This window comes from Neolamprologus brichardi, chromosome 15 (genome assembly GCF_056152115.1).
Source record: "Neolamprologus brichardi isolate AB-2024 chromosome 15, ASM5615211v1, whole genome shotgun sequence".
Taxonomy (NCBI): domain Eukaryota; kingdom Metazoa; phylum Chordata; class Actinopteri; order Cichliformes; family Cichlidae; genus Neolamprologus; species Neolamprologus brichardi.
In genome coordinates, this window is record NC_142118.1 from 21502333 (window position 1) to 21524044 (window position 21712).

At 38.5% G+C, this 21712-nt stretch overlaps 1 protein-coding gene across 1 annotated transcript in view; it reads left to right on the forward strand.

Moving 5' to 3' along the window:
- Positions 1–21712, forward strand: part of galnt14 (UDP-N-acetyl-alpha-D-galactosamine:polypeptide N-acetylgalactosaminyltransferase 14 (GalNAc-T14)) — a 217264-nt gene that overhangs the window by 135038 nt on the left and 60514 nt on the right. Inside the window, exons 4-5 of the mRNA XM_006793525.3 lie at positions 7288–7355; positions 15539–15604. Coding sequence (XP_006793588.1) covers positions 7288–7355; positions 15539–15604 — 134 coding nt within the window. The remainder of the gene's footprint in view (positions 1–7287; positions 7356–15538; positions 15605–21712) is intronic.

Consider the following 21712-nt stretch of genomic DNA (forward strand, 5'->3'; position numbering starts at 1 on the left):
GTAGATTCAGAGGTGGGGGGAAAAAGAGTGATGAATTACTCCAGCAAGCTAGAGGACAGAAGAACCGGCTGTCAGCTAAGCAATCAGGCAGAGAGAGTTTGGAAGGAGGAGGGAGGTAACCAAGCTGAAGCATGAGAGAGAGGGAGAAAAGGTGGAAGCTCCACAGAGGAAAACAGGAGAATTTTGATTTAAGCAAAGCTTGATAGTAGTTAAAACTAAATGAACTTCTTAACTTCTAACTGTAGAAAAATTAATAGGTAATGGGAAACATTCTTCAGCTGATTTACAGTTCAAATATAACACAGACCCCATTCACATGAAGGAAAGAGTGGCAGTGTGTTTTTACTGTAACCAACGGAGCAGAAGAAATCGAGTTCCCAAAAGTTGAAAGCATCACTTCTCAGCTGTGTATAAAACCCTGAGCAGTAGAGAGGCGAGGCAATCTAAAACCTGAAGGAGGTTTTGTATTTACTTCACATGTTCAGAGACACATTTCCTGGAGAGGTTTTAGTGCACAAACAAGGATGGTTTAATGGTTTAACAACTGAAACTAGACAAGGCTTTGGAGAATTTTACAAAGTTAGTGGTCAAGGTGAAGTGTGGACTGAGTGTTTGTATCAATGAGTACGTACAACACAGACTGATATCTACGACTTTGATGTGGCTCAAGCTTTAGTTCTAATTTGGAATCTTCTTTTTTTGTTGTTACCAAATTATGATTATTTTCTCACTAAATTTAAAGACATTTCTAGGTGAGAAGAGAGTTTTGAAGACGAATAAAAGTCCTGCTTCACCATCTGCTGCATGTTTGTTGATAGTACAGAATACTTTGACCTTACAGACACAGTGAGTGGGTCTAGGAAAGTACAGATGAGACCAAAATGATTATTCCCTTATGAAGTTTCACATTTTTGTTCAGATTTTAGCAAAGAATGCACAAATCACTGGTGGGCAATAATGGACTTGTAATGCTCAAAACTTGTAAAATTAAGTTAAGACAGAGGATTATCTTCTACTTTACACACAGTAAAAAACTTAAGCAAGAGTTTGAGCAACAAAAGAAACAAAAGAACATCAGAGGGGACTAAAACAATCGTTAATGCTCATAAAGCAGGAGATGGATATGCAAAGCTTTCCCAGGGTTAAGGTACAAGGACTGGAGTGAGAAGTATTATCAATAAATTTAGGAACACTTTCAAGCCAGATTGAAGTATTCTAAGGACAATCTGGAGAAAGATTATGCATACCAGAAGAGCATCCTTTGGTCCGATGGGACGAAAGCAGAGCTCTTTAGCCATCAAGACTGCTTATGTTTGGGGAAAGAAGAGAGAAGCATACAACACTAAAACCACTGTCCCCATAGTGAAACACAGTGTTGGGAGTGTTATGCTTTGGGAATGCCTCATTGCATCTGGAACTAGGAATCTTGTTAAGGCAGAAGGAATCGTGACGACAGAAGGATATGTAAAGATTTTGAAAGACAACCTCAAACTGTCATCAGCAAAACTGGGTCTGGATCGGCACTTTTTCTTCCAGTATGACAACAACCCAAAGCATACATCGCTTCTGATTAGCTACGAAGGGGCATAAACAAAGCCTTTACTTGATCCCACTGTAAATCTGTGGGGTGAACTGAAGACCAAGGTCCAAGCAGAGAAGAATAGACTAGTATTGCTCGGGTAACCTGCATAATACTTGTTGAAAGTACAACAAATAACTGCAGGCTGTTATCCAATAGTCATTCTGTCATAACTCAACCCAGAGCTTCGGACAGGGTGTAATATAGGAAGGTTAGGGGTGGGACATGAAAACAAAGAGCTGACATGATCAAAGACTCAAACTGTTATGTCCGGCGTGGCAGATGTGTGGAGTTGTATATTAGGACCCAAGATGCAGCTTTTGACGAGAGTGAACTTTATTAAGTAAGGAGGAAGAAAAACAAACAGAAACGGCAAGACGAGAATAAACTAAACTGGAACAACTAACGAAACAAATCTAGAACCAAACCCAGAGACGTAGGGAGACACGGAGAGACAACGGAGGGAGATACGCAGACGAACCAGCAACACACACGAGAAAACACAGGGCTTAAATACACATAGGGCAATCAGGAAATGGGAAACAGGAGGGAGGCACGGCTGGGAGTAATTCGATATAACGAGACAAGGGGAGTGAAACTACAGGGTGGGCCATTTATATGGATACACCGTAATAACATGGGAATGGTTGATGGTAATATTAAAGTCCTGTTTGTGGCACATTAGTATGTGTGAGGGGGCAAACTCCTCAAGATGGGTGGTGACCATGGTGGCCATTTAGAAGTCGGCCATCTTGGATACAACTTTTGTTTTTTCAATCGGAAGAGGGCCATGTGTATGGAACGCATCAAACTTATTGGTAATGTCACAAGAAAAACAATGGTGTGTTTGGTTTCAGCGTAACTTTATTCTTTCATGAGTTTCAAGTTTCTCTTTGTTCACAGCCATTGACATGGCAAAGAGGTTAACACGTGAGGAACGGATCGAAATCGTGTTGATATCTGGTGAACGCAGTAACCGGGTCATTGCAGCAGATTTCAATGCAAGACACACTACGAGACCACCCATCTCCCATGCTACAGTTAGCAAACTGCTTGCTATTCTGTTCTGTGCAGTTCTGTGAAACTGGTTCAGTGTTGGATTTGCCAAAAATGTGGACGCAAGAAAATTGTCACTAATGAAGAAACATCAGTGGCTGTCCTAGCTTCATTCAGCAAGAGCCCACAGCGTAGCGCTCGCCGCATGTCACTGGAGAGTGGCATTAGTCGAACATCCCTTCGGTGGATATTAGCTACTCACAAATGGCACCCTTACAAACTCCAGCTACTGCAGCATCTCAACGAGGATGACCCAGATCAGCGCACAGAATTTGCAGAATGGGCAAAACAAAAATTGGAACAGGACCCTCAGTTCACGCAGAAGATTTTGTTCAGTGATGAGGCAAACTTTTATGTGAATGGTGAAGTTAACAAACAAAACCACCGCTATTGGTCTGACACTAACCCACATTGTATGGATCCCTCCAAGAATGTTGGAACAACAAAAGTGATGGTTTGGTGTGGTATATGGAGTACAACGATAGTGGGTCCATTCTTCATCAATGGAAAGGTCAACAAGGCCACTGGATATGTGGAATTTGTCACGGCTGCCGAGGCGAGCCGTGTGGTATTGAAGGGAGAAAGGACCCAAAACGCAGGCAGTAGATGATAATGCTGGTGATGTTTTATTTACACAGTGGTGAGAAGGCAAAACAGGCAAGAGGGAAGACAAAACTAAAGACCTAAACTGGGAAAGCTAAATGACAAACCTGAGAGGGTACCAGAATGGGGTGAGAGGCAGAGAGACACGGACGAGGGACAGGCCACCGTAGAACACAGAGTAACGCAGACTGACACGGAGTAACACAGACGAACCGGCAACAGGCAGGAGAACACACAGGGCTTAAATACACACACCAGTAATCAGGGGATGAGAGACAGGAGGGCAACACAGCTGGGAGGAATCAGAGCTGACGGGACAGGGGAAACGTAAACTGAACACACTCACATCAGACAGAGACCTTCACAATAAAACAGGAAACTCAGACACGGGGTACCAAACAAGACACAGAACTAAACAGACAGATTCACAAACAGACGGGGTGACACCATAGACAGACAGAGACACAGACGCAGACTCAGAGGCAGACCGAATATAACACATAGAACTCAAACAATAATAATCATCATCATAATAAACTAGAAAATGATAATAAACTAAAAGCGCTGGGTCACCAACCCAGGACCATGACAGAATTTCTACATGATGATGTGTTTCCCTCTTTATGCACTGAAGCTGGCACGTTCCCTGAGTTTTTCCAGCAAGATGGTGCACCACCACATTATGGGTGCCAGGTCCGAGCATTCCTAGATGAACAGTTTCCTGGAAAGTGGATTGGTCATCGTAGGCCAGTTGAATGGCCCCCAAGGTCTGCTGATCTGACCCCCTTAGACTTTTATCTTTGGGGTCATCTGAAGGCAGCACCTGAAACTACGGATATTGGATGCCTGTGCTGGCATTTCTCCTGCGGTGTTGCTATGAGTGTGTGAAGAGTGGGAGAAGAGGGTTGCATTGACAATCCAACACAATGGGCAGCACATTGAACACATTTTACAAGTGGTCAGAAACTTGTAAATAACGATAACGATTTCGATCCGTTCCTCACGTGTTAACCTCTTTGCCATGTCAATGGCTGTGAACAAAGAGAAACTTGAAACTCATGAAAGAATAAAGTTACGTTGAAACCAAGCACAACATTGTTTTTCTTGTGACATTACCAATAAGTTTGATGTGTCACATGACCCTCTTCCTATTGAAAAAACAAAAGTTGTATCCAAGATGGCCGACTTCTAAATGGCCACCATGGTCACCACCCATCTTGAGGAGTTTGCCCCCACAGATACTAATATGCCACAGGACTTTAATATCACCATCCATTCCCATGTTATTACGGTGTATCCATATAAATGGCCCACCCTGTAAAAACACTGACAAAACCTTCAAAATAAAACAGGAAACACACTTAACACAGACTGGGGGACACAGAACATAGGAACATGAAACGGGAAACAGGAGAGTACAAAAACCCAAAATAAACAAAACCACAAAATAATAATAAACTTAACATAAACACGGAGTCACAGACTCCGAACCATGACACAAACAGTCTTTGGAGCTAAATTTCTCCAGACATTACCTGATCAGTGAAGTCATAAGCAAACAGGATGTGCAGTCTGTTTAGCCTTATAATCAATCTTCTGTAATGTGCTGATGAAATAGCAACAGAATGTCTTTTTGCTTATACGCTGTTTATTAAATATCTCTTCTTGCTTAACAGTTGTTTTCATTTTGTTCTTTCACAGATACGTATTTCAGAGGAAGCTTTTATCACTTTTATTCAAAGTGCCTCGCTCTACTCTGAGAGGAATCACGCTCTCAGCCTGTATACATGGCTCCTCTGGGAATTGAACCCCTCACCCTGGCAGTCATACAGTAGCACCCATTTAAGATCAGTGCTATCACTGCCAGAGAGTGGGGTTAAATTCCCACGGGGCCCCACACCTGCCACTCTTTAAAAATGCATGCTCTTAAGGCACTTTGGATGAAAGCACCCTCCAAATGGCGCTGTAGGTAATGAAAATTTTTCAAAGAATTCTCAGCTAAAACTGATAAATAGAGTGTTGGAAATGAGCGGCACAGATATAGAGCTGCTATTCTGTGGCAGCCGACTGCGGTATTGTCAGCGGTGATAATATTTTCTGTGAGCTGAAGATAGCTTCTCCCTCAGCACGCCTGAGGGGAGGTTAAGCCTCATAGCTAGTGGCCTGTGAACCAGAGAATGGGAACTCCTGTGTGTGTGTGTCTGTGTGTGTCTGTGTGTGTTTGCGTAGATGGAAGCTAGTGAGAGGAATTGGAGGTTGTGAAAGGGAGAAGAAAAGTTGTAGCGAGAGAAGGAGAAGAGATTTGTGTCCTTTCATTGATATCTGTTTCATAGATAGATGCATAGATGGATACAGGGTGATTTAATGGGAACTAATGCGATAAATGCACTATTTTCTTTCTACTTGATCACCTCATCTCACCGTCTTTATTTTTCCCTCCATCTTGATTCCACCCGTCTCTCCCTCTTTCATTTATTTTCCTGCTGCACACCTTTCCTTCTCCTCCCCCTCCTCTCCATCTCATCCATCAATCCATTCATCCATCTCTCCTGATCGGCCCTCAGCCCACAGAGAGAGAGCAAGAGAGAGTTAGCATCAGGGTTATTTGTCTCCCTTACTATCCTGCCATATCGCTCCCTGACCCCCTCTCTCTCTTTCCCCCCTCCCTCATTATCTTTTATCTCGCCCCACCTCTCCTACCCTCTACCTCCAAGCATCCATAACTCCTCCTGATGGGGTCCAGTGCCCCAGAGACACAGGTTCTCTCCACACCTCCTCCTCCCTCTACATTACCAACCTTTCCTCCATCCATCCCTCACTCGTCTCTTGCTAATTTTCACCTCTGCCATTCTTCTCCATACACAGTACCTCCCTGTTTTTAGTCTCAATCAAGTGACAACCCTCCTACTCATTTCCTCCTCCTTCCCCCGTTTTTCTTTCCTCTGTCTATCCTTTTCTACCTGTCAATTCAGTTTGATTTCCTTTTTTTCCTCCTTTATGCTTGCTTACGCCTCCTTTAGCTCTTTTCTTCCCTCATCTTCCTTTGATTTTCACATTTAAACTTTCTCACCTTTTTCCCCACTTACTCCTCCTTCCCATTCCTGCTCTCTCTTCATCCTCGTATCTTTCCGCCCCTGCCTGTATCTCTTTCTCATATTCATCCTTTGGAACAGGATAAATATGAAGAAGGAACAGATCTTTCTCATTCCATTTCACCTTTTTTCTGTCTCATTTGGTTCCTTTCTTCTCACCTTTCCTTCTTTCCCCCCTTTCATTTACACTCTTCAGTCTCTCCCTATTGCTTTTTTAATATTTTCTTTTATCTTTCCTTTCTTCCTCTGCCCCGTTCCCTCAACCGTGATCCTCAGCCATCGATTTTCTACTTGTTCATCTTTCATGTACTTTCTTGTACCTTTTTACCTTCACTCCCTGTCTTCCCCTTACCATACTTCTGTTCTTCTCTTCTTCCTCCCTGATTTTTCTCTTTTCATTTCTTTCACTTTTCTATCCTCTTTTTTATCTACTCCATCCTCTCATTTCTTCACTCCCTGTCCCACATTCATTCATCCCTCCTTTTCTCCCTTTCATCCTCCTCTCCTTTTCTCCCTTTTTTTACACTTCTCCAGAGGACATGATGAACGCAGAGGTTATTGAACGGTAGAAATAATGAAATAAAATGGAGCTATAGCCCACCCAGAACAAAACACATTTTCTCATTTTCTTCCAGTAAAAGTTATGAATTTTTTATGTTTCAATCTTCCTCTTTAATGAAATAGTTTTTTTAGAGGCGACACGTCATACATTTTCATAACAGGAATTTGGGCTGACATTTTCAATATGTTGTTTTGTATGGCGTGTGCTGCGTGCATAATGGATTTATGAGCACCTGAGTGTGTGTGTGTGTGTGTGTGTTTGCATCACTGCAGGTTGGCATTTACTTGTCAGCTTTTGGTATATTGCCATGCATTTATGCATTCGCTTTGAATGCTTATTTATGTTTGTGCAAACTGACTAATATTTTAAATCACTTTTTTTTGTCTCCTCTCCAGTGTTTTAAACAGGACCCCGGTTCATCTCATCTATGAGATCATTCTGGTGGACGACTTCAGTGACGACGGTGAGCTGCAGCTGGACACACACATTCATATACACACTGCAAATATACACATGCCTGGTTTCTTCCAGGTCAGAGATAACAAAGATGAGACCTACAAAACAGGTCAGAGGGAGGAATGTGTCCAGAGCAGCTGGGTCCACAGCTTCAGGATTAAAATGGAGTTGAAAAAAAAGAGAAGAAACTCCGATCTGGGTCAGAAAGGAGACCCGTTCACAGCGTGAACACTATCTCGTCCACAGATGTGCCCAGTCCATCTCCAGAGGTTCAAAAAGTCCTAGTGAACTATATCAAACAGACCGGAAAACGTTTATTTCGATTAAGAGATTTCGATTCATCAGACTCTAAGGATATTTATCAGCCACAACGGCTTGCGATTGTTTTCTCTTTGTAACTAGAACAAGAATTCACAAGTAGCATTGTTTTTATATCTGTCTGTGGACAGATTTTTAAGGATTAAGCTTTAGTGGCTGAGTGGTTGCTGGCTGTCGTCGTTGTTGCTTTGGTCACTAGCAGATTGCCCAAAGTTTGTTAAAAGACAATAGCATGCCCTCAAACCACCAAGCAGTAGTAACATTCAACAAATAAAAAGAAATTTGATTCAAAAGAGAAAGTGAGTGTGTTCACCTTCAAAGTAAAAGATGTGCATCACCTCTGATACCACCCCATTTAAAAACACGCAACTTTTACTCTGAAGGCAAAGGTCTCCGATTCTGCTTTGCATCACACTCTTTACAGTTTCACTACTGCTTGGCAAGTGGTTGGAGAGTGTTTGCAGATAATTTGGCGTCTTTGAAACAAACTACCAGCATTTAGTGACAAGCAATAGCAACAGCAGGCAACTTCTAGCAATCCTTCATGACCCTTATTCACAATAGATTATAGAAAAATCGATATCATATTATATATATCAAATATCAAAGGTTTAAACTGTGCCATTTAAAAAACAACAACAAATAAGCCCATTTCGAATTTGATGAAAGCAACACATCTAAAAAAAGTTAGAACAAGGCCATGTTTACAGCATCCCCTCTTCTCCTAGGTCGTGGATGGAGTAATATAGTCAACAAATGAACAAATCCAATGAAAAGTCCAAAATCAACAATGATCCACATAAGTATTGTTTGTGTGTATAGGGCACCTAATATATTTTTGCTCTGTTTATACCATTGATTTAGCTCTTTCTCCCTTAAATTGGGACTAACTGGATGGTTTGAGCTTCACTCTCCAGCTTTTCCATTAGCAAGGTTGAAATGCCAGATATTGATATTGCCCCCCTGCACCCGTGTATCTATGTGTGATATTGAAAACTATTTTTTATTTTTAATTAATGCATATGAGTCCTGCTGCTGCCCCAAATACATGCTAGAGTACCAAATGGAAATTAATCAACAAAATATAGTGTCATATGATGTTTTATGTATTTGATTACCAAGAAATGATAGTATTGAGCTTTTTTTAGTAACTGTAATTTGATAATCCTTAAAAAAAATAGTAGTGCTGGATAACGTCTAAGTTGTTTTTTTGTTTTTTTTTTACATAATTAGAACTAGAAATCTAAAAGCTAGAGAGGCTACAGGCATTTGTAACAACTGATAGATAAAGTACAGCATCCCACGAAGAGGAAGAGTTCATCTCTCCTTTTCTGACTTTGGGATTTGAAATCTCAAAATAGGTTTGCCATTAATCTCATCTAGGGTAAGAGCCAAGTATGACAGTATTGCAGACACTGGAATCTAATGTAGTTCAAGCAGTTACTTAGACAAGTCTGGACTACTAAGCCTAAGCTTACAACTTAAAACTCTACTCTCAAAGCCCTGTTTGTTGATTTAATTTATGAAGTAATTTAAGGTGACATTTTTAAAGTGTGGACAAAATGCATGATGTCCATTAATTGGCATCCTATAAATTAAAAACATGGTTAATCACACAGAAAGAAGTGAGTCTATGGAAAATTTGTTTATCAAAAACCATGATTTGAATCCTTTGTATTGCCTATATACTCACAAAGTGATGTCGCAGAGATGTCCTTTAGAAGTTCCTCTTCAAAATAAAACCAGCCTCACTAAAATAAACACAAACCATTTATAATGCAAGTGGTCTTTTAAACTTATTAAACACAGTGTACTCCTTTTAAAAGGAATTCCAACATTTTTCTAAATACTAAATACTACTATTATTTTACATTTTAACATTGATTTCAACAGTTTTAGCCTGGTTACAAAAAAAAAGTTGATTAATTAAAATAAATAAACCAGTTAAAAAAAAGACAGGAAAATGTCAAATAAAAAAAAAATCAATAGGCTAACACGTGAGAAATTGTGTTTGTTTATGAATAATCTGTATTCACGTGTCATGTTGATAACAACAATGTTGATATTTGTAAATAAAAAAATCTTACATTACTTAACCATGTAAGCTCCCTGCACCTGTCATAGACGTCCACATGACGTCCCAAAAAATGATCCAGTCTGAAATGTTGAACATTATAGGTTGGGTTGGGTCATGGTTGGACGTCCAAATTGTGGACCAAGTCGGATGTTGTATAGATGTCCAGAATTGGTCATGGACCAATGGACCCAATGTAGAAATGTGATGTCCAATGTTTAATACAATATCTAAATGGTCCCTGGTCCTATAAATCAGTTTGATTTGCATAATTAAAAGTGAGATGATCAGAGTATTTATGTAGGGACCTATTTTTGCTACTGTTCCCCTAAAGATTAAAAATTAAATTGCTCATTAAGCAAAAGGGTTATTCAAAGTAATATATCAATCACTGGATCATTATTGGTGTCAAATGAATGTGCAGCCACAGTTTAATGCTTTAGCTGATCATAGTGGAGTTAATTAAACTGCTAGGGGTAGTAAAATGGTTTAATATTCCAGGATCATATGATTTGTTTTTAATAGAAGCATAGTGGAATAAAAACTACAGTATGTCCAAGAGCAGAATATAATGGAAGTCAAATATAAATAGCTTCAAAATGTTACTGCAGACCTAGTGAGATAGTATGTTAAGAGGTGCAGTCGTTTGTAGTTTTCAGTTTTCTGTCCACTACTGCTAGGAAATAAATTCTGGCCAGCAGACTTTGATATGATCAGAAAAAGTGTCTGCACTTTGGTTTTTATGGTCAGGGAGTAAAGCAGTGATAAGGAAAGCACAAATATACAGGCAGCTGAACACTACATGGTTTACATTGGAAACAGCAGCTTCAGGAGAAGCTAAAGCTGCCTGATAAGATTTGATTTGTTCCTGCAGCTTTCTCCAGTTTCACCGACACACAGTTTATTCTTAAAGGCTGCTCAACTGTTTCAAGTGTAGTTATGTTCCTCACTATAATTATAAGTCACAATTAAAGAATTTTTAAGAAAATGATAGAGGCACCAACAAAAAACTTATGTTTAGGTGTTTTTTTCCCTCTTTAGGTTTAATGAGCACGTAGCGGACAAAATAACCACAGTGAGTGCTTCAGCGTCCCTCTTAAATTTGAATAAGATCAAAATCAGCGTAGGGAGATTTTTCACTTAACGATATGTGGCAGCTGAGTGTTTTGAAGATCAACTTGTCAAATTGCAATTCCAGCCTGTTTTCCCAAAAGCATCTTAAAGATAGGATGATAGTAAAATTTTGTGAACTTTCTGAAATCCAAGAGCCATTTCCCCAAAGCATCGTAATTTCAGATGTTCTTAGGAATTCAATTACATTAACGACTTTCTAACCATTTACTGACAGCTAAGAGTCTCTTTAAAAAGCCCTGTGATATTTTTGTGTTTTCATTTAGATTTTATCTATTTAGGCTATATGCATCACAGTACATGTTATGCATCTTTGTTGCAAGTTTAGTAACCTGTAGCTAAGCCTAAATCTTAATGCATGCCTTGAGCAGCAGGATGTAAAATAATGCTAACATGCCTTGAGCAGCAGCTAGATTAATTGAAGGTTTCTTATATTCTTCTTATATTTTCTTAATTCCATTATCATTAATCAAAGCAATACAGAAGCTAAACCAATTTTCATGATGTCTACATTATTACATTTCATAATGAACAAAGGCAGATACAAAATATTTCACAGTATTTTTAAAACATTTAAGAAAGAAGTCTACAGAACATCTATATTCAAATGCTCAACATGCAATGTGTGCATTTGTTTGCAATGTTAGGAAACACTGTAAATAAAAGATGGCTTTAGCTATTGTATGTTTTGAGACTGACAAGTCTCAAAAGACTGACTGAATGACAAGTGACGGGCCAACCATGACACCGAGGACACTATATGCCCACTTATGCTTTTTGATAATTTGTGCTATAATTTACTTAATAAACTAATTACATTTTAAGGCACAGGAACTATATTGTTTTTTTAATATACAGTCTACGGTACACACATGTGCTCAAATTCATCAGCTAAAAGTGATAAGTAATCCTACATAATCATCAAAATAGCATCAGGCTGTCTTGCTTCATTTCTCAATCTCTCCAGCTAAAACTGTGTTTTCTGATTCATCACACTGCACTGGGGGACTTTAGCCTGTTTGACTGGTCAATTACAAACCAAACAGCAAATAGAAACAAAAAGGTTGTTTTAAACATGGAGGTTAAAACATGAACCCCAAACCCGTACAACCTTTGTAGAAAAGGCTTTGTGTCTCAGTAATAACTCATGATTTTCCAATGTTTTTTCAACATGCAATTGTTAAAACATTTTTCTAACTCACCAATCTGAGAGCGACAGAAGTTAAAATCTGAGTGATGAAGGTTAAATAACAGCAGATTTAGACTATAAAGACATGATTGGTGTAGGTGAGGCAACAGTGAATAGATGCAATCAGCAGTGGAGACAGATACATGCCAGTAAACAACCACAGATGGATGTGCAAATCAACTACCGACAGATAATCAGTGTTAATAATACTGCATATACACTTATACAACCATATCACCAGTGCATATGCATGCTGATATACATAGCCAAAGAGAAAACAACTTTTCCAGCCGCCCACACAGGTGTAAGTCAATAAGTTTAATGCCTTGCCTTTGCTTATTTGCGGTGATTTGTTTTAGGATATTTGACCTATCATAAACAACTTTTCTCTTACTACCTTCCTCAAGCACATCAACTTCTGTCTTGTTCACTGTTCCTATGTTGAGGCAGTTCTCTAGATTATAAACACTCATAAAAATCTTCCTTTTAATGTACTAAATTGATATATTTATAATATCACTTCTATTTAAAAAAATAGTAATTATCCAATAATTTATGCGACTACCACCTAACCTCTTGCACTTTTAGATTTCTCCTCTTTCATTCAAGAACTATTGTTGCCATATGTTTCCACAGAGAGCTGTCCTATAAATCTATATATCTATCTATGTGTGTTCTTTGCTTATCTCAACAACTGTTCATCCGATCTGCTTTAAACTGTGCACCAAAGAGATTTCTTTTTCTTCTGGCAGCTAAAAAATGCCAGCTGCGAGTGCTTGAGAGCAATCTGGAGATGAAGTATTTTTTTCAGCTGAGACGCTTTCGTTGCTATGATACAGAATATCCAAGGAAGTAATATCTTGTAAAAACCGTGACTCTAGATGACTTTTGTTTACCTGCTATACCCACTGCAAACTAAATCGTCCTGCAAGCCAAACTTTTCATACAAGCAGTAAAAAGTCCCCATTGTTCAGCACTAGTGAGAATAGGATGTGATCTTTGTTCACTGAAGTATTTGACTCACCCTTTTGCCACTGAAAATGAAAGTCTGGTTAAAAAATGACAGTATTGGCCATAATTGTTTATGAGAAGTTGAATATTTTTAAACTGAAAAATCTGGAAAGAAAAAAATATGCCCTGCTTTTTTTTTTCTATTAGCATATTATCAAAAATATGTTTCTATCATTGCAAACAGCTGAGAGGGCAGTCCATGAGATGTATGCTGTGGTGGACACAGCCCCTGAGGACAATGACCAAGAAGATTTTATAATTAAGCAAGCATAGCTGTAGCTGGATCTAATCTGCATAGGAGGTAATGACTGTCTATATGTTCTACCTTTGCTGATGTTAATATACAGTATAATAGTCCTCTTAAGCAGGTAGGTACAAAGACGTAAAATGCCCACAAACAGGACTTAATTACAACACTAGTGTACCGGGAACAGTATTTATATGCCAACAGTCAGTATGTTGAAAAAGCTTGAAATGAGGAGCTGGGATAGAGTTGGGTTGCAAAGCGGCTTGCAGATCATGGGCAGACTAATATAGCTTAAAGTGAGCCATAAATGAGGTTTGCCATTTGAATCCATAGGTTGAGATATCAGCTGCCGCTGAGACAAGCTGACCTGTCCTCATTGTTTTTAAGTTTAACTTCGTCCTGCCCCAACAAATGCTGTGGATGATTTCAGATATGAATATGACTGATTTTATAGTCATATTATGTTAAACGTCTGGTTATATTTTTCCTCACAGCAGGTACAGTATGTGGGTGCAGAGGTTATGTGTGCATATCCTGGACAAGCCCCCAAACATGTAACGGTTCCTAACGGTTCCTATGTACATGCCTCAAAGGATCCTAATATAGAAAAAGATAAAGTTTTAAATTGAAACTGAAATTGAAAGTGTAAACCGAATTACTTACAAAGACCAAATAAAAATAAGGGACTTGCAGTCCTAGCAAAAACAAGGAAAAGATAAAAAAAAGACCAGGAACTGACCATACAACTGCCCATTAGTTCCGTGCTTTTTCCCTAACCTGATATTAGCCAAGACTAATCCAAACTGAAACTGAAACTGATGCCAACACCCAATTAATAATATTAACATAATTCCAACTTCTCTGGCCTTCTGTGCATACCTTGAGGGTTTTGCAGCCAGTCAGCAATAAGGCATGTGGAACAGTAGTACACATAAACTTTTCTAGCTCTGCAAAGATGCTGTTACACCAATGCTTGCAATTCAATTTTGAATGCCTCTCAACCTCTCGAGCTTTGTCAAACATTAGTGTCTGTTTATATGGTTATTTTGTTTGTCATCATGCAGGGCATCTCAGGATGAGAGAGAACCACAGAGCCAAATTAGTATATAAAAACAAAAAATATTTATGGGGGTGTGTCTGAACTTTAAAGTTTTATTTCAAATTCCATGTACAATAACAATAAGAATTTATCCCCAAACTGAGTCAAAACCTTTCTGGTTGGATCAAAGTGCAAATGCTCTTGGTCACATATTTTGTCCACTTGAAGGAAGAAGTTCAGTGGAGAGGGGAACAACCATGGGGCATTGTTTCTGGATCAGAGCGCTCTGATGGTCATTCAGGGTCACTATACACAAAACTTCACATAAAGCTGTTATATTGTGTAAAATATAATACTAATAAATTTATAATACTTATATAATACTAAAATTGAAAATGTCATGCACCCATATGTTACTCACAATAAAGCACAGAAAATAACTTGAATATTAATATGAAGAAAATGTGTTTATTTTTAATTTGACTGCAGGAACATATTTCAGAAAAGTTTTAACAATAACACTTACAGGAAAAAACAAAAACGAACTGTTAAGTAATCATTTGTGATCCCACCACCATTGTGATTAGGAATGTAAGACAGAACATACTCATCATATTAACATAAGTCATGACATTTTCCAGTTTTTTGAGCCGTGACGGCTTCTCTTTCTTCTCTAGTTTTTTTTTTTCTTCCAATCATTGACTCATTATTCTGAAATTTATAATGGAACTCTATTGAAATCCTTTTTTGATATTGTAAGTACATTCACTATTTTCCTGTTCTAAAAATTATTAATATTAATTTCACTTAACTTGACTTCATTAAATGACTCACATATTGTACACCAGTGATTCATTTTTTCTGCTTTCTTCTTTTCATTTTGACACTTTCAACCAGAGTATTTTTGACAGTTTTATTTTAAAAAAGAACAAAATACAAAAAAAAAAAAAAATACAGCTCAGAAATTCAGTGGAGACCTCACAGCCGGCTGAACAGCAACTAGACAAATGTCTAACTTGTCAAACCTAAAGCTTTGAATTGTCGTCATTTTTTTCATTGAGCTGCTATCTGGTTTCTCTGCAGACTTTCAAAGAAATTATCAAGATATACATTACACAGCACACAATGTTTCCTTCTATTATTCGTATTCTGCTCATGCTGTTTTTTTTTTTCTTTCCCAGAGAGTGACTGCCAGCTTCTCACCAAACTGCCCAAAGTTAAATGCTTTCGCAACAACAAGCGAGAAGGTATGGAAGCAGTTGCCTTTGAAAAATTTCATTAGCATTTTTAACATGCTAGTGTGTATAAATTTGAATGCTTAATCATTCTTATGTTCTTTGTAGGTTTTTTGGCATCTCATTTGTCACCGGTGTGCTAGATTTGTGTGTGTATGTGTATAAAAAGGTGTTATTCAGGGTGTGCATAAAGAATATAAATTTCACTGGTGGTACTGAAAACTCTCTGCTTAAACAATCCCATGCTGTATATAAACACACAGAGACGGGTGGACAGACAGAAAGACAGTGAGTGAAGTGAAATTGATTCATTCATCTCTGGCTACATATTGAACTGCAGAACTGAAATGACCTGAAGTGAATTGAAGTGACAGGAGAGCTACTGAAATAGAGCCCTGAGTGGCAGGCTATCATAAAAAAAATGTCACAGAAAAGAAAATGTCTTCCACAATCTCAAACCAAACATACTTTAATTCAAAAGCAAGCTTATATGCTGAAATTTTTTTAAAAAAGGAAAATTTATAAATAACCTAATCACAGATGACAACCAGTGTGAAGTTAAAGCCTCACACTAAATATGGATGTTGTTCCTCATTTTAATGGTTAATACAGTCATGCGTCATGGCTATGCTTATAATTTTTTCATATAATCCATTTGGAGCTGCCTCCATGCTCTTAAATATAGAATACGAATGAATGGAATACATAAATTAACATGACAGCTTGACAATATGGCGGGGTCAGGAGTATACTGTCAATAAAGAAATGGTTAATGGCCAGAAAAAGGTTTAAGACATATATAATCTTCCACTGTAGCTGACTCAAGATGTTTGGTATGTGCATGATTTTTAAGGAATTGAAATGGATTAAATACTTCGGGCTGAAAGAACATTTTATTTGACTAAAACAATAGTGGAGGTGGCATGCTGTGGTTTATTCAGGTCTTTTAATCGTTTAACTTTTTGCCACTGAATGTTGCACTTTAACTTAAATTCCGCAGAAGTACTACACCCCACTGTTAGAAGCAAATTCACAAAATACACCCAAGTACAGACACATACTGAGGCAGACAGGTAGCTGCTTAAACAAAATAGTATAGAAAATAATGACTTTTTTTGTATAGCGCTTTTGAGAACACAGCTAGAAAGTGCTTCACAGTTTGAGTAAAAGCCACACAATAAAAATAAGCATGCATGTTCCATAAGACAGACATAATGAACTACAGGGTCACGCATTCATTCCAACATACACACTTTCATACAAATGCAAATTTGATGTACATTGTGGCACAAAATAAGGGGGAAAAGATTAAGGGAACACTAACCTATGAAAATTAGTTTTCAGCAGTTGATTAACACAAGTCAGATTCAGCAGACCTGATGGGCTGAGGGAGGCTGTTCCAAACTTTCTGAGCTACACCGTCAAAAGTTTGATCTCCTCTGGTTTTATTTAGTGTGTGGAACAATTTTTTTTGAAGATGTTGATGAGATTATCTGAGAAGTTGGCTGCTGTGGTAAGGTCTAAGTCATTCTGATAGAACTTTATGAGTTAATAATAGGGCTTTAAAGTGGATTCTGAATTTTACTGGGAGCCAGTGAAGATAAACAAGAATATGTTTGATATGTGAGTGGTGGCTAGCTTTTGTTAGCAGCCTTGCTTTCTGCACCAATGGGAGATGCGCTACAAAGGGCCAAGAGGTATATGTGAAAAGTAGGTTACAGTAATCAAGGTGGGGGAAATTAAAATGTGTTTCAAAAGCATCAGATGATTGAATGAGAGTAAAGGTTTTATTTTAGCAGTATTTCTGAGGTGACGTAAATGAGAGTGGGTGACTTTCTTAGAGAAACTGGCAGGTCCAAAACACTAGAACCTCAGTTTTACTAGAATTGAGATGAAGAAAATTTGTATACATCAAATTAGTAATGGCAGAAAAGGTAGGAGAGACTGCTGAGTTGTTGGGCTTAGCAGAAAGTTGCAACTATGTATCATCTGCATTGCAATGGCGATTCCCTTAAAACAATACAAACATATGCAAGTGTTGCAGATGAAGACTTAAATAATATGAATTCTGTTGGATAAGCACAGCACAGCTTGGCTAATAAGTTGAAAGTATGATGATGGTCTTCCCTGAAATGGTCAGTATGAAAAGACATTTAAACATATTCTAATGATGCAAATCATTTTGATTTAATTTGGAAAGACCATCTCCAAAAGTGGAAAGAATGTCATTAAAAGGTTAGAAAGGTCAGAATAATTTAGAGCTTTGGTTTAAGTGTTACTCCATTTCATAGAGAATCATTTTAAATAATTTAGAACAGTACAGATATTTAATTCCACCCGTGTGACCTTGAATGAATTGACTGTTTACAGTTTAGCCGATGCTCATTATTTTTAGAGGTAGAATAGTGATGCTAATTCTTCATGGCACAGATTGAGCAAGGTGGCTAGAAAAAGGCTAGTCTATACTGCCATGATGGCATCACACAGTTGCTGCAGATTAGGTGGCTTCACGTCAATTATGCAAATCTCCCCTTCTACCACATCCCAAAGGTGCTCTATTGCATTGAAATCTGGTGACTGTGGAGGCCATTTGAGTACAGTCATCTTCCTGTCATGTTTAATAAACTAGTTTGAGATGATTTGAGCTTTGTGACATGGCATGTTATCCAGCTGGAAGAAGCCATTTGCAGATGGGTACACTAAGGTCATAAAGGGATGGACACGGTCAGCAACAATACTCTGCTGGGCTGTGGTGCTTAAACAATCCTCAGTTGGTACTTAGAGGCCTAATATGTCCTAAGAGGTTGCCTACACCTACAGGCTGTCTTTACAATGTCTACCTGCCTAAATACATTGAGTTGCTAACATGTAACTGACTGATTAAACATCCATGTTAACAAGCAGATAAACAGCTGTGCCTAATAAAGTGATTTAAATGCAATGATTCATGGACACAAACTCATAATTAAAGAAATATGAAAATAATGTGTGTCATGACCAACGTCAGTCAGGATTCAGATGTCCTAAAGTCACAGATTAGCTTGTATTAGTTGCTCCTCCTATGATGTAAATGTTTGATGCAGTTTTAAATGAATACTAGTTTGTGATGTTATCTGACTAATAGCCAAAGAAAAGGATGAATTGTTTCTCAGTCAGAACCAAAACTGAAATAATAAAATGATGGTAAAGGTAGATTAGAGGGCAGCTGCAGGAAAAAAGGGTAAAAGGTCCAAAATAAAGGTAATCTGATCACCAGAGAGGAGGGACATGGGAGCAGCATCTGTAGATTTAATGTGTCTCTGTGTCTCTTTAATGTGATCTTTTGGTGGGTGAAGTTCAACATGGAACCTTTTGTTCATTGCTAAAAATTGTTTTCAACTTTGTAAGTAAAGCACACCAGAAATCTGTCTGTAGTGATACACTGTTGCAAAGATGTACAACTTATTGGATGTTTGTAATTACAGCCAGCATTGTATATACAGTATAATAACACTAATTGGATCATAGCAAGCACTTTGCAAAAGATGAAGAGGAGTTCAAATATAGTGTAAAATAACAACATGGTGCAATTATAAGAACCCCCCCCCCACCACCAAATAGAGATCACAGGCAAAGTTCAGACAAAGTTCATCCGTAGAGTTAGTGTGAAAAACAAAAAGTAATTCCTGGCTCTCTATGGTACATGGCTCGACAGTGATATTAGGGGTTTAAAAAAAAGATATTTAAAGCCATTTTACAGTAATAATATTTCTAAATGGCGCCCACTGATGTTAGACCTTTCCAGCAGAAGACAAATCCCTCTAGTGAAGCATCATCTGTGGAGTATTCTGATCAAGTTTTTGCTACAGCTTACTTTCAGTGCAGTTCCTCTGAAAAGTGACAGAAACATTTTCAGACATCTCATTGCTTCTGAAGATCAAATGGCAGCATTTTTCACAGGAACAAACTAAAGGAAAAAACACTCAGAAACCACTTCTGACGTGCCTGTTGTTGCCTCGGTGAGAGCAGCGCCGTTTGAACTCCGGTTACTGCACTAAAACGTCTGAAAATACGAGTCCCCTTTCCACTTCACTAATACCTCTCTCTGTGTTCTTCTTTCTCCCTTCTTTCTTCCTCTACCTGGATGCTTTATTTCACCTCATATTTTAAATTTATCTCGCTTGGCTGTTCTGTTGCTTGCATTTTATAGTTTCCCTCTTTCTCTCTCACTCACCTCTCTGTCTCTCTCTATAACAACAGGAACACTTGTCCTACATGCTGTCACTGAAGGATTTCATTATAGCACAGTCATGCTGATCACACAATGACACACACACGCACACCCACACATAGACAGCGGCAGGGTTCATCAGTTCAGCTAGTTAATAGTTTATGGCTTCAGGCTTTCTGACTTGATTGTCTTTTTAATGGCCATAAAAAACACACCAGCCTGATACTGTATGTCTTCTCTGACACACTCACACACACACACAGGTGGTTGTACTTGCACGTTTGTGAGAACACAGTGTTGGCATGTACCATTAATCAACTTTGGTAAGTTGTTTTAGAAAAAACAATATCTAAACAATGTACTTGCCTTAAAAAGCTAACCCCCCAACTGTATGAATATCCTTGCTAGCTTGCTAGCTTAAAAAACACACTGTGAAATGTGTGAAAAGACCCGATTTATGTGTTTGCATTACAATCTAAATCTTTTTTTTTCCATCTTGCATTTTGCCATGGTGCCTAACTAGATTTGAATTTTAAGAATCTTTCCCGTCGGTCATTACCTAATACATGTTCCAGTCTGGAGACGTTCCAGACGTGAACTCTAATTTTCCCACCTAGCTTGATAAATTGTAAATTGATTTCCTTTATATGGAGTTTTTTGTTCTGGTAATTTGGACAGCTCAAAGCAATTTCAATGCATCTTTATCCTAGAATGCCAAATACTGTTGTTCTTGCATAGATATATACAGTCCATTGGCACTGGCCCCTTGATGCACCTGCCATTGAAATATTGTATGCTGAAACACAAGGGCTCTTTTTTAAGGTGCAACAAATCCCACAAATGGAAATAGGATGGGTAACAATCGAGTTTGTTACAAGTTTGCCAACCAGGAGACCACAGTTTGGAGCTTTGTATTTGGCAAAACCCAAAGATATTCTGAGTAATTTTCCTTTTCAGTTGGTTTTAATTAGTGGTACAATAGATCATTTGTTTACTAAATGCAAATTAACTCACTTGCACGCTTGATAATTGGTTCAGTTTACTGCACTCTCAAGCCAGTGGTCTCAGAATAGAAAAAAAAAACAGTGGGCGTGTGACATTGTCATCATTGCCACCTGGCAGTAATGTTGACTGAAGCCGGGCTGTAAACATGCTGAATGCTGGATTGTGTGTCTGAGCTGCTGCATGAAAGTGCCATTTGTAATCAGACTATTGTTGATAGAGGTTGAAGTTATTAAGATGAGATGCCCCAACCTGTACCTGTGGCATGGCTGCAGCCCAATCTGCAGCTGTTATTGCAGCCTAATGTCTGCCGCTACACTGCCAAGGTAGGACAGACCGTGCTAGATCAGGTGCATATGCAGACAGACAATTCCTTCACCAGGATTTAGTCTAGATGTGTTTCCTTTTAACCACGCTGGGTTGACATGTTCACTGGAGGCAACTACAGCTAGTGATTGTTGCAAAGCAGCAGGCTTTTAGATAACCAAACTAAGTGGTTACATTTAAGAAATAGAATCTTATTTGGTTAGGTTTAAAATTAAAACTGCCAAAAAACAAAACTAGTTTTTAGGCATTTCAGATGACCATAACTTCTTGGCTTGTCACGGAGTGGGATGGACTCAAGCGCAGACAAGGCAGCTAGAATACAGTTCCGTTTATTACTATACAACACCAGGTGCAAATATATACAAGTGAGAGGGCGGGGGGTAATCCAGGGCACAGGGGAATCCGGGAAAGGAGCTCTTCACACATGGACTTCACAAAAAACACAGCACACCAGCAAGCCTTCACACCAAGGGTTCCAGGGAAACAGAATTCCTGTTTACAGACAACAAGTGATTAATTCAAAGGGTCAGCGATACGAAAAGGCAACAAGAGACTAGTACTCCGGAGCTTACTACCGAGGT